Raw genomic sequence first — 14864 nt, forward strand, 5'->3', positions numbered from 1 at the left:
AAAAAATAAACGCTTAACCTATATCTCACCTTACATGTTATGATTTAGTCTTGCTAATAAATGTAACATTATTGTGTAATTTCCACATATATTTTATTTTATTAAATTTGACATAATATTTATTTCTTATATTTATTTTCAAAAAAGTTTTTTTCTATGCTACGAATGTGCCTCTTAAAGACCTCACTGTAGACTTTGTAGGGTCATACTTCTACTAAATCAGTGGTGGCGAACTCAATTTCATTGAGGGCAAACTTGCCAACCCTCCCGAATTTTCCGGGAGACTCACGAATTTCAGTGCCTCTCCCGAAAATCTCCCGGGACAACCATTCTCCCGATTTCCAGCCGGACTTAAGGCACGCCCCCTCCGGGTCCGTGCGGACCTGAGTGAGGACAGCCTCTCGTCACGTCCACTCTTTACTTAGTACTTCAGAACCGACTCCCACACTTGCCGTCAGGGTGCGCAAACAACGTAAACCGTTGGCCAACCAAAAAGTAACTTTTTGGTTGGCCAACGGTTTACGTTGTATTGCGCACCCTGCATGGGTTCCCTCCTGGTACTCTGGCCTCCTCCCACCTCCAAAGACATGCACCTGGGAATAGGTTGATTGGCAACACTAAATTGGCCCTAGTGAATGAATATGAGTGTGAATGTTGTCTATCTGTGTTGGTCATGCAATAAGGTGGTGACTTGTCCAGCGTGTACCCCGCCTTCCGCCCGAGTGCAGCTGAGACACCCCCCGCAACCCCGAAAGGGACAAGCGGTAGGAAATGGATGCATGGCTGTTCATTGTAACCAAAAAAAGTTGGAAAAGGATGATAGTATTATTATTTGTGCATTATTAGATAATTATAAAGATTAAAAGATATGCAATTGCATGCAATATGTGTACTCATTTTGTGAGAAAAATTAAGTACTTCATCGACGCATATTATTTCAAAGCTTTCGTGGGCCACGTTTAACTATGTGGTGGGTAGTGTTGTGTCGTTCGCGAACGATTCGTTCGAAAGAACAAATCTTTTGAGTGAACGTACTGAACCGAATCACTTCATGAACTGATTCGTTCCTTTCTCAGTTCAGTTGAGCTCCGCCGCGACCATGCCGGTATGAGTGGAACTGGCGCATTCTGTGACTCACTGAACCCTCGACGTCGGCGAACGACGCAGCCAATGAGAGGGCGGGGGGAGGGACTGAGCGAACGATTCGTTCACCGCGGATTAACGACATGAATCACTCAGTGAACGTCAACGCTCTCGCTCTCTGCTCTGCTTGCCCCAATGCCGCGAGTGATTCTCCCCCCGTCGCGGGGATATGTTTCATGCCATTGGCATCCGTTCTCCATTCATTCTCCAAGCTAACGGCTAATGTTGACTCAAGCCACATGGAAACAAACACACGTCCCCATTATCTCAACACATAAAGTTAAAGAAAATCCGTGCAGGCTGAGCAGCAGCGACGCGAGGGGGAGGGGCGGAGGATAACGTGTAGGGCAGGCTGTTTTGAGAAGATTTAAAATAAAAATAATAACTAATGTATGTACACATACATAGGCTATTATTTACACAGTTATTGTAACAAAAATAAATTTCTCCTTGGGGATCAATTCTGATTCATATTATTATTATTATTATTATTATCCATTCTACTGCAACTGTTGTTGTTGTTGTTGTTTAGTAGCTATCATCATCATTATAATAATGCTGATTTGCAATTAAACTGTACTGCTGCTGCAGAAGTGATTCGGTACACGTACTGAACTGGCCACAGTGTGGCGCTGTCAGTCACTGATTCTAGTGATCCGTACTGTCAAAAGAACTGCAGAAGTGATTCGGTACACGTAATGAACTGCGGCCACAGTGTGGCGTTGTCAGTCACTGATTCTAGTGATTCGTACAGTCAAAAGAACTGCCGATCCCATGAAAACAAGCCACATGAAAACAAAATGAGAGTAGACTAGTAGAGGAGACAGAAAGAAGGGGTGGGGGGTAAAGTGTAAGCAGGCTGTTTTGAGTAGATTTAAAATAAAAATAATAACTAAGGTATGTACACATACATAGGCTATTATTTACACAGTTATTGTAACAAAAATAAATTTCTCCTTGGGGATCAATTCTGATTCATATTATTATTATTATTATTATTATTATCCCTTCTACTGCAACTGTTGTTGTTGTTAGATTAACGCGAGTCCCTACGCAGTGCGCGAATGTCTGCACTGTACTGTCTGTACTACGCACGCTCCGCCCCCCCCCCCCCCACCCCCCCCCACCCCCCAATTATTTTTTTTGGGGGGGTGATTCGGTGAACAAATTTTTTGAACGAATCAATTCAAGGAACTGATTCTAGTGATTCAGTACAGTCAAAAGAACTGCCGATCCCATCACTAGTGGTGGGTCAGATCTGGCCGGGCCTTGAGTTTGACACCTGTGCTTAAACTAAACAAAATTAATGCTAATCCACCTTTTTTCCTCTTTTTTTCCAAATAAGAATCGATAAGAGAACAAAAGGAACCAAATTGTTCAGCAGAATCGAAAGTGGAATCGGAATCGGGAAAATATTATCAATTCCCAACCCTCGTGGAGCTACTGGGAGGATACCCTTGTTGGGTTATCAATGCTACTGTGGTAAACACACATTTAGCATTATTATATTGAGACGAATGAGTAATAATTAATTCTAGCTAAGGCAAGAGCGTGTGTTTAAGTTATTAAACTATCACTACATGCTTTACGGCGTTCTAGCTTTCCACATGAATGTTTGACAACTATGGTTTCATCCATGAACCAAGGCGTACATCTCCTAGGGGTCTTTTTTGTTTTTAGTGATGCTACATTATCGATGGTCTTGTGCAGAGCATCATTAAAGGCCTACTGAAACCCACTACTACCGACCACGCAGTCTGATAGTTTATATATCAATGATGAAATCTTAACATTGAAACACATGCCAATATGGCCAGGTTAACTTATGAAGTGCAATTTTAAAATTCCCGCCACACTTCCGGTTGAAAAACTCCTTTGGATATGATTTATGCGCGTGACGTCACAAAATCCACGGACCCGATACAAAAACCTCTTGTTTTCTTCGACAAAATTCCACAGTATTCTGGACATCTGTGTTGGTGAATCTTTTGCAATTTGTTTAATGAACAATGGAGGCTGCAAAGAAGAAAGCTTTAGGTGGGATCGATCGGTGTGTTAGCGGCTAAGTACAATACTTACAGCAACACAACAAGGACTACTTACGGTACTTAGCAGACGCCTAGCCGATGCTTGCCGCCAAACCCACGGATGAAGTCCTTTGTTGCGCCGTCGATTGCTGGAACGCAGGTGAGCACGGCTGTTGATGGGAAGATGAGGGCTGGCTGGCGTAGGTGGAGCGCTAATGTTTTTATCATAGTTCTGTGAGGTCCGGTTGCTAAGTTGCTAAATTAGCCTTAGCGTCGTTAGCAACAGCATTGTTAAGCCTTACCAGGCTGAGAATTTTTAACCGTGTAGTTACATGTACATGGTTTAATAGTATTGTTGATCTTCTGTCTATCCTTCCAGTCAGGGGTTTATTTCTTTTGTTTTTATCTTCATTTGAGAACGATGCTATCATGTTAGCTCAGTAGCTAAGTGTGTCACCGATGTATTTTTGTGGAGATAAAAGTAACTTTAAATGTCCATTTTGCGTGCTCGACTCTCATTTTCAAGAGGATATAGTATCCGAGGTGGTTTAAAATACAAATCCGTGATCCACAATAGAAAAAGGAGAGAGTGTGGAATCCAATGAGCCAGCTTGTACCTAAGTTACGGTCAGAGCGAAAAAAGATACGTCCATCACTGCCTCTCGAGTCCTTCACTGTAACGTTCCTCATCTACGAATCTTTCATCCTCGCTCAAATTAATGGGGTAATCGTCGCTTTGTCGCTCCGAATCTCTCTCGCTCCATTGTAAACAATGGAAAATTGTGAGGAATATTACCTCCTCTGACGTCACGCTACTTCCGGTACAGGCAAGGCTTTTTTTATCAGCGAGCAAAAGTTGCGAACTTTATCGTCGATTTTCTCTACTAAATCCTTTCAGCAAAAATATGGCAATATCGCGAAATGATAAAGTATGACACATAGAATGGATCTGCTATTCCCGTTTAAATAAAAAAAATTCATTTCAGTAGGCCTTTAAAGTCATTGGTAAGTCGATAGAGCCCACATAATTGGGCAACAGTGCTAGTAGGCCAGAGAGAGTTATGGTTGTAGCAGCACTAATATTATGGCTGCTAAAGCATTGGTTGTTATCAGAACATTTGCAATGCGTCATAACTTCAAATTGTACAAGGTAGTGATCAGACAATGCTGTGGTATTTGGAAGACCATGACTTTATAAGTGGCAACACCTCAGACTAAATCTAACTTGTTACCATTGCAATGTGTGGGTTCATATACTATTTGTGTAAGACCACAGCTGTCAATTATAGTCTGGAGCGCTTGAAGGGTCTAATAGGTTATTCATATGAGTATTAAAATCACCCATGCTTACTATATTATCTGCATAGCAAGTCACCAGGTCAGCAACAAACTGGAATAATGTGTTGATAAAGTCAGAATAAACTGCCAGGTAGAGTGGTAGTGGGACTACAGAACTCATAATAGGAACTGCAAATTAATTATATTATTAGTAGATGCAATTATTCACTTGAACTCTAGATATGACCTTTAATGTTTGAAGTTATAGGGGCTGTTTGCAACATTTAAACAGAGGGCACTACTAACGTTCAGTGTATTTCTCACAGTATATCCCGCCCTCTGACGGCTTCTAAAACATTATGATTACGTACATAACACGTGGATTAGTATTGGTTGTTGTTCGCTAATGATAACAATTTGTATAATTTGCATTATCGGTCATTGAATGTACATTCCATCATAATAACAACATGACTGCAAAAAGTGTGGACGAGACAGGGTAACTGCCGTGGCCAGTAAAAAACATTGTTACATAAACTGAGTCATTTTGAAAAATATAGACAATTTTAAAACAGATGTGTGCTGTTAAAACACTAATGGTACCATAAGCTAGCTAATGGTCTTTTTGTTATATGGTTGCTCAGAAAAATGTAACTAATCAAAGTGCTAAAAGCCCCTGCAGGACCGACGTCTGAAGATATATTTGTGTTCTGATTAGGTTACTGTAAGCAAGAAATATTTTTATTTGAAAATATATTTTCTTATTTTATGTTATTTTTTATAAAGTAACACAGTATAAAAAAGATACTCCATATTTTAATAACACAACACATACGCTGACAACAAACAGCACAGGCCGTTTGTTTAGATTGAAGGCCAGACAACAGGAAAAACTATAACAATAAAAGCTAACTTACATCAAACAGAGTAAACACAAATTTATGTCAGATCAGGAATAAAAAACAGAGTGAAAAATCAAAGAGTTTTAGAACAGGAATAAAAGACAACTGTGATTTAGGCACAGGAATAAAAGACAACATAGTGAACAGTAAAATAGTTTAAGAACAGTAATAAAAACACAATGAACATTAAAATAGTTTAAGAACAGGAATACAAGAACAAAACAAATGATTAGTAACATTTTTGGGTGATACAATGGGTCCTAAAAGTTGGGACCAGGGGTAATCAGGATGTCCCCATAAGGCATGTCCTGCCGCACAAGCCTCCTCCTGGATGTCAAATCCTCTACAACACACACAAATATCAACTGTCATCCTCCAAAGCTCTTGTACAGATTGTGGCTTATAAACTATATCTGCATTATGACATAATTGGATGTCATATGTCTGGGACATGATCTCACTTCCTGTTTTTAATCTGTTACGTATTTGACCAAAACATAACAAATACAATTTAAGCAAACAAATGCAGCTTGGATAAGCTCCAACACCCCCAAAAGGGACAAGCGGTAGAAAATGGATGGATGGATGGATTGATTACCGATTTGGCCCAAACTCACCTATAACATCATGTCCTCATCCAATTAACATTAACACATAAAATATTAGACCTTATAAATAATTAGGATGTTATTTTCCTTGTTTACTAATTTGCTCTTTGACCAAAGTTGGTAGTTTAAAATTCCTTTCTGCACAGATATTCGTTAAATTCGTAAATTTGCCAACTATTCATTTTATTTGCTGGTCAAATGTAGCAACTTTTTTAGTCCAGTAGATGGCACCATTTTTAAACTGCAACACTATCAGTGCAGTGTCAATATAAGCAGTGTCACTAGTAATAGACATTGTTAGAAATATGACCTTTATGAAAGTGTCAAGCATTCATTACATAACATGTATTCATTTTTTTATTTTGGGTTAGTCATGTCGTACCAAGGAGTTTTTGAAAAACATTGCTGACAGTTCTGCGGTCAGCCTGCGGAGGCAGCAGCGTTTCAAACAAAACAGCAGTCTCCCCCTGCTGCTCCTCCAGTCCTGGCAACCTGGAAACAAACATGCATACTCTGTTGATACCACAAACTGCCGCTTTAAAAAGGAACACCACTTTTTTAAAATTTTGCCTATCATTTACAATCCTTGTGTGAGACAAAACACATGTATTTTTCTTTTTTGCGCAGTTTAAATCGTAAAAAAAAAAGGCTAACAACGCAGGTAATAAAAAATTTATCTATTCCACCGATTAAGCTCCAGAAACCTCCAACAACGTTTTATTTACATGCTGTAAGTATATACAGTATGTAATGTAGTAACAGGCACATTCTAAATAACATGTAATATTTACAGTATATTGGTAGCATTACCAAAACTTCTTTCCTGGGCAAATTGATTTCACAGAGCGCATCGAAACGAACGCTACTCCTGTTAACAACTACTAATCATGGCAGACTTCATGAGAGCCAACAACGACTACTTTGGGACAAATGATGATCCAGAACCTTATATTTTTTTAGCCTGAATATACGAAGGATGAGGTACAGGTTTTCGACGCTGAGTGATAAGCAGATTTAAACACAAAGCATCATGTCGCAGTACTGCTAAACGTATCATCGACAAAATAAGAACATAATAAAACAATAACTTACTGTACAATGTCTGCTGTCACTGGAATGCCAACTGATGGGACGTCTATATCTTTTAGCACATGACTTTCACGTTTAGATGATGAATTCATCATAAACCTCAGACAAAAAATGCTGGGAGCAAACAAGCGGCTTCCTAGCGAATTTCAAAATTGACCAACTTCTCGGCTTATGGCCACAACCTTCTACTATACAAGATTGATAATCTAGCGTTAACTTTTACAAAAACACAGGCGATTCAGCAGCAGCAGCATCTTCAGTAGTTATCTTAGTGTTACTAAAAGTAGTTCCTCAGCTTTAGTTCTTATAATAACAATGTCTTTATGGCTAGGTTAATATGCAGGTCATGGCAGGTAAATTGAGTATTGTTGGTGTTTTTGGATGTTTTAAGAGGACTTTATAGGCGGAATAGATGACTTCGTTGTTAGCCGCCTCATATTAGCAGTTTTTTTAATCATTATTTAAACTGCACAAAAAAAGACATGTGGGGTCGTCTCACATAGAGATTGTGAATGATAGGCAACATTCCCCTCAAAAAGTTTTCCCTTAAGAGGCAAGTGATGATTATTCACCCAACAGACTCCATTGTTTTCTCCGGCATCTCGTCTATCTCCTCACGAATGCCTGGCAGAGTGGAGACAGATCTGTGCAGGCAGGACACATTAGTCTGAGTGTGTCTACTTCTGCAACTCTTGTGTGATACTCACCCATCTTGGTCTGACTGGTAAATCACCTCCCGGGGGTTGGACATCTCCAGCAAACCAGAGTCTTAACACACGCAAACACAGACATGCGCGCGTGCACACACACACACACACACACACACACACACACACACACACACACACACACACACACACACACACACACACACACACACACACACACAAACCATGTAATCATTTGCTACATTTGGAATCCCGCTTGAAAATACGTAGGAGTTGATTTTCCCCCAGTAGAGCGGTACTCTCCTGAAGCTGGCTGTGGATGCCAAAAATTTAAGGCCCAACCATAGTCAGGTGAGAGATACGCAGTACAAACTAAGTAGAGGACTCAAAGCGGAGGACCGCAAGGCCTATGAGCGCAAAGCTCAAATTTTACGACTGCGCGGACTCTGCTCTGCACACTGGTATCACACCAAACACTGCTCAGCACATATTTTTCACATCAACCTGCATTAACTGTAACACCAATTTTGCCACCACAACATATAACATAAAAATCAGGTCAAAATCATGACATGTTTTTCACAACTCACCTCTGAGACTGTTTCAGACACAACTGATGTGATCAGTTGATAACTGGCTGCACCACTTGGCTCTGAGAAGCCAGTAGCTCGTACTTTTAGAGCGACAGCCGTCCTCTGCGTCTCTCATGGCATTTAATATATCTCTTATATAATAATATAAATATCAGAGGAGTTCAGCAGGGGTCCACGACCACCAAAATGTCAGCAAAAGTAGTGTGGGGGGCTGGGACATTTTTGGTTTAAATATCGCTTTATACTGTATATTTCCCACCGCAATTTTTCCACAAGGGTGAATGTCTTTAAATACACATGAACATTGAGCCAACACACTGTCATGTTGTTGAATGTGAATAAATAATAATATATATCATGAATAAATAATTACCATATTTTTCAGACCATATTGCGCATCGGATTTTAAGGCGCACTGCCGATGAGCGGGTCGATTCAGGTCTATAGTCATAGAAAAGGCCCACCCGGATTATAAGGCGCATTACGTTTTTTTTTCAACATTTAAAACACTTCCTTGTGGTCTATTAACATGTTTTGGTGGTTATTTGGTCAAAATGTTGCATAGATATGTTTTACAGACCATCTTCAGGCCGCTTTCTGACCGTCTCTTCAGAATGTGCTGTTTTGTGGGCAGTCTCATTTGCGTGGCTCCACTTCGAGAGCGTCTTCTCCCCGCCATCTTTGTTTTACCGGTAGTTTTAGCGCTTCCATAGCGCAGACTACAATGGTGGACACATGCAAATTTTCGGGATTTATGCAGATCCCAAATACACAACAGCAGGTACCAATAGGTCAGGAAAGTTTGTATTGCATATTATTGAGAAACAAAACGCCAGGTAATTTTTTCTAATAGGTGCCATTGTGGGGTCCTTATACACACACTATAATAATACTTGTATGTTGAAGCACAGTAAGTCTGACTACGGTAGCCATAATGCGCCAGCAATTCAACAAGCGGTGCGGCTTCGGAGCTTGCCAGAATCATACTAAAACATTCTGACAGATTTTTGAGCGTTGTAATGTTTTATATTCTCAATGAAACACCATTTTGGGCTTGCTTGCGCACGTTATTGAACAGGCGTCAACTTGCAGTCCACTCGTGTATCTCTACGAGCCGTGTACGGAGAGAGTTTGGCCAACCTGGTTTCAGGCGATCTCCTTAATGAATCGTCAAAAGGCACTCACGTGACTATGAAGCTCCATGATTGCTACCAATTGTGATGCTGGCCCTAAGCTATACTGCACTTCCTTGACAGACATTTATTTTACTTGAAGAGTTTTTCGCCGTGTAAACATGCCGTGTTGTGTGCTGCTTGGCGGCTAACAAAGCCAACGGGCTAACGAAGCACCCGTTTACCTGTATCCTCTGAAGACCTATTTTTACGATTGTAAAGGCAGGATTTGGGACGACTACTGGACCAGACTGGCTGCCGAATGGACAACTGAACAGAGCTACGGTAGTTACACGGTTCTCTCTACGCGAGTGGCTCGAGAACACAGATGTTGATTTCAGTTTTGGAGGACTATCTAATCTTGCCAAGAAAAGTTTGTAGCAGGTGGGAGCTTAAACGTTGCTCGCTGCCAAGGCACGGCTCGTCTTGGGACTGTGAGTAAAAACATAATTGAAATCCTGATTAAAATATAAGCTATACATTTATCTGTAAGTCTGACAAATATCTTTTAAATTGATCGATTTGCACATTTAGAATGCCTGTTCGTTTGTTTTGTGATTCAGAAGTCAAGTTGTTGCTGCAAAGCTGATGAGGATTTTGGCAAAATGGGGGTAATACGTTTATCTTTGGTAGTTGTGTATTTTCTGATGTTCATTGCAGGAGGGTATTAGAGAGCCTGCTAGTGACTTAACACTGCATGAATGTAGTGGCAGAGTGCATCAAGTACATCCACTAAATTGCCCCAAAATTATACTTTGACGCAATAAAAGCATGTTTTATTGTAAGTTTACGAGCTGGAGTATGTTTAGAACTATATTTAAATGTGTTATTTTGGTCTATTTCGTCAGAAAAACTAACGTAAGAATGACAGCAAATGCATTCTTATGGGCACAGCCGTACCAACGTTGGTAGCAAAGATGGCCTCACTCGTTTAGTTGGCCATAATCTCTCTACACATGACTCTGGTATCTCTTACGTGTGACTGCCATCTACTGGTTACATTTATCACTACACCATGTACCAAATAAAATGTATTCGAGGTCGGCAAGCACAACCAGAATTATTACATACATTAGGTGCACCAGGTTAAAAGGCGCACTATCAGTTTTTGAGAAAATGAAAGCATTTTAAAGGCCTACTGAAACCCACTACTACCGACCACACAGTCTGATAGTTTATATATCAATGATGAAATCTTAACCTTGTTAACTTATAAAGTGCAATTTTAAATTTCCCGCGAAACTTCCGGTTGAAAACGTCTATGTATGATGACGTATGCGCGTGACGTCAATCGTTGAAACGGAAGTATTCGGACACATTGTATCCAATACAAAAAGCTCTGTTTTCATCTCAAAATTCCACAGTATTCTGGACATCTGTGTTGGTGAATCTTTTGCAATGTGTTGAATGAACAGTGAAGACTGCAAAGAAGAAAGCTGTAGGTGGGATCGGTGTATTAGCGGCTGGCTGCAGCAACACAACCAGGAGGACTTTGACTTGGATAGCAGACGCGCTATCCGACGCTAGCCGCCGACCGCATCGATGATCGGGTGAAGTCCTTTGTCGCTCCGTCGATCGCTGGAACGCAGGTGAGCACGGGTGTTGATGAGCAGATGAGGGCTGGCTGGCGTAGGTGGATAGCTAATGTTTTTAGCATAGCTCTGTGAGGTCCCGTAGCTAAGTTAGCTTCAATGGCGTCGTTAGCAACAGCATTGTTAAGCTTCGCAAGGCTGGAAAGCATTAACCGTGTAGTTACAGGTCGATGGTTTAATAGTATTGTTGATTTTCTGTCTATCCTTCCAGTCAGGGGTTTATTTCTTTTGTTTCTATCTGCAGTTAAGCCCGATGCTATCACGTTAGCTCCGTAGCTAAAGTGCTTCGCCGATGTATTGTCGTGGAGATAAAAGTCACTGTGAATGTCCATTTCGCGTTCTCGACTCTCATTTTCAAAAGGATATAGTATTCGAGGTGGTTTAAAATACAAATCCGTGATCCACAATAGAAAAAGGAGAAAGTGTGGAATCCAATGAGCCCTTGTACCTAAGTTACGGTCAGAGCGAAAAAAGATACGTCCTGCACTGCACTCTAGTCCTTCACTCTCACGTCCCTCATCCACGAATCTTTCATCCTCGCTCAAATTAATGGGGTAATCGTCGCTTTCTCGGTCCGAATCGCTCTCGCTGCTGGTGTAAACAATGGGGAAATGTGAGGAGCCCTTCAACCTGCGACGTCACGCAACTTCCGGTACAGGCAAGGCTTTTTTTATCAGCGACCAAAAGTTGCGAACTTTATCGTCGATGTTCTCTACTAAATCCTTTCAGCAAGAATATGGCAATATCGCAAAATGATCAAGTATGACACATAGAATGGATCTGCTATCCCCGTTTAAATAAAACAATTTCATTTCAGTAGGCCTTTAAGTGCACCTTATAATAAAAAAAATACAGGAATGAGATTTATCGAGAATTTTAAATTCAGATTGCGGTATTAGATTTTAGAATTTTTAAAACCCTGCGGATAACCTAATATAAATACCCGAGGTAGAGTCCACGCCCAGTTTTGCTGCATCTTCAGGGACCTGCAAGCACATAACTTATCAAACTTCTTGTCCTCCCCATGCAAGCTTCATGTCAAACCCTCGTACCTCAGGTCTCAGTTGTTCGTGCTCGGCCTCGGTCGTGATGCTAGTACACAGTTTCCATAGCAACAGCAGCTCTTCTGGCAGGACTGTAAGCAAAGGGGGGGGGGGGGTCCAGTTTCAAAAACACCATGAAGAACACAATGGGCCCCATTCAGCAACCGTAATTTTGTTCTTAGGCCCACTTACAAAGTTTTTAAGGAGATTTTTGTATTTACCAATGTTTTCTTAGCTGGGATTTGTTTGTAGGTAAGAACAAAATCTACGAGTGCTCCAGGGCACTCTTAGGGTGGCCCATTTGATCTTAAGTGTGACAAGTTCCCTTACTTCTATTGTCTAATGTTAAATTAATATCATAGATAGATACATATCATACTTGCCAACCTTGAGACCTCCAAATTCGGGAGATTTGGGGGGGGGGCGGGGTCAAGGGGGAAGGAGTATATTTATAGCTAGAATTCACTGAAATGTAAGTATTTCTTATATATACAGTATATATATACGTATATATATATTATTTTATTTATATATATATATATATATATATATATATATATATATATATATATATATATATATATATATATATATATATATATATATATATATAAATAAAATAAATACTTGAATTTCAGTGAATACTAGCTATATATATATATATATATATATGTATTTTATTATATATATATATATACATATAAATAAAATAAAAACTTGAATTTCAGTGTTCATTTATTTACATATATACACACATAACACTCCTCTCTACTCATTGTTGTATTTGAAAGTGCAATGCTTTGCAGCCAGTAGCACAGCCTTTGAAGGAGCGTAGGTATGGGCAGTGTAATATTCTGGGTTGGAGTCAATAACCAGGCAAGGTGATGAAGTTACATCTCTTTACTTCATACTTCAGAACTGACTCCCACACTTGCCGTCAGGGTGCGCAATACAACGTAAACCATTGGCCAACCAAAAAGTAACCACAGAATATACGGTATACGGTATAGTGTTCTGTGGTTACTTTTTGGTTGGCCAAGCGGACGTGACGACAGGCTGTCCTCACTCAGGTCCGTACGGACCTGGAGGGGCCGTGCCTTAAGTCCGGCTGAAAATCGGGAAAAATTCGGGAGAATGGTTGTCCCGGGAGATTTTCGGGAGAGGCACTGAAATTCGGGAGTCTCCCGGAAAATTCGGGAGGGTTGGCAAGTATGATATATATATAGATAAGACAGACAGACAGACATATAGCAAAATGAGCAATATATAGACTTTCAAAACACGCACACACACACACACACACACACACACACACACACACACACACAATCATCAATTAGCGGGGCGCTGATTTAGTGATTGGTTACTCTTTAAAAGACTCAACTCACACAAAGGCAATGCTTTTGCTGCTACTGCAAGATGCCGCAGATCGTGCCCTGGGGAGGGAGCGCATATTTCACGACCATGTAGACCATGGGTGTCAAACTCTGGCCCGCGGGCCAAATTTGGCCCGCCGTGTAATTTCACTTGGCCCTTGATGCGATATCAAGTTAACACTAAAGCTGGCCGGCCGATCCTTCCGGGAGTCTTCCGCCAGCCCGCCAGCCCGCCCAACGAGTGCTGGCCCAGTCACATAACATGTGCGGCTTCTGCACGCACACACATTAGAATGCAACGCATACTTCATCAACAGCGATACAGGTTACACTGAGGGTAGCCGAATAAAAAACTTTAACACTGTTAGAAATATACGCCACACTGTGAATCCACACCAAACCAGAACCCTTTGCAGCACTAACTCTTCCGGGACTCTACAAGGTGTGTGTGTGGGGGGGGGGAGGTTTGGTGGTAGCGGGGGTGTATTTTGTAGCGTCCCGGAAGAGTTAGTGCTGCAAAGGATTCTGGGTATTTGTTCTGTTGTGTTTATGTTGTGTTACGGTGCGGATGTTCTCCCGAAATGTGTTTGTCATTCTTGTTTGGTGTGGATTCACAGTGTGTTGATATTTCTAACAGTGTTAAAGTTTTTTATACTGTCACCCTCAGTGTAACCTGTATCGCTGTTGATGAAGTATGCTTTGCATTCGCTCGTGTGTGCGTACAGAAACCGCACATATCTTGTGACTGAGTCTGAACAATGTTAGAATGGATGAAAAGCGGACGTGATGATAGCTCGTAGAGTACGTTAAAGGTTAATTTGTTCAACCTTGGCCCGCGGCTTTGTTCAGTTTTAAATTTTGGCCCACTCTGTATTTGAGTTTGACACCCCTGATGTAGACCTATTTGCCCAAAGTGACAAATATTTATTTGAACGCTTTAGGCTACCTTTCTTAAACTTACGTTTTGACATTATTTATTTCCCCCGCGGGATAATACGAATTTCTCTTCTGTAATCTGTTTGTGTTTTCTCCATGTGTTTGATGTTCGGCTTTTCCGCCAGAATTGTGCCCTTATATGGGGAATTAAGGGCGTTTACCTATGCAAATGTCGGAATTAAGAGTGTTTACATATGCATATTGGGGAAATAAGGGCGTGTTTATATGCAAATTATGATAGACACGCACACGCTAACCATTTAGCATTCAGCAACTTAAGAACAGCAGGTGGGAACAATTGGGCCGTTTAAGAACACGTCATGAATTTGAATGGATTCCTCTTAGGAAATCACTTAAGAAGAAAGATAAGAGGAAAAGTTAGGAACTTATTGCTGAATGGGGCCCAATGAATTTAGACTTAGGCCCTGTTTACACTA

At 40.7% G+C, this 14864-nt stretch overlaps 1 protein-coding gene across 1 annotated transcript in view; it reads right to left on the reverse strand.

The window, feature by feature from the left end:
• Window positions 1-5260: 5260 nt before the first annotated feature.
• Window positions 5261-14864, reverse strand: part of LOC133630466 (meiotic recombination protein REC8 homolog) — a 64556-nt gene continuing 54952 nt past the window's right edge. The window contains exons 12-17 of the mRNA XM_062022065.1: window positions 12125-12207; window positions 12016-12058; window positions 7755-7815; window positions 7620-7691; window positions 6341-6450; window positions 5261-5693 (exon numbers count right to left, since the gene is read on the reverse strand). Of these exons, the coding sequence (XP_061878049.1) occupies window positions 5611-5693; window positions 6341-6450; window positions 7620-7691; window positions 7755-7815; window positions 12016-12058; window positions 12125-12207 (452 nt within the window). The 3' untranslated portion in view covers window positions 5261-5610. The remainder of the gene's footprint in view (window positions 5694-6340; window positions 6451-7619; window positions 7692-7754; window positions 7816-12015; window positions 12059-12124; window positions 12208-14864) is intronic.

Source organism: Entelurus aequoreus, linkage group LG15 (assembly GCF_033978785.1).
Source record: "Entelurus aequoreus isolate RoL-2023_Sb linkage group LG15, RoL_Eaeq_v1.1, whole genome shotgun sequence".
Lineage (NCBI taxonomy): Eukaryota > Metazoa > Chordata > Actinopteri > Syngnathiformes > Syngnathidae > Entelurus > Entelurus aequoreus.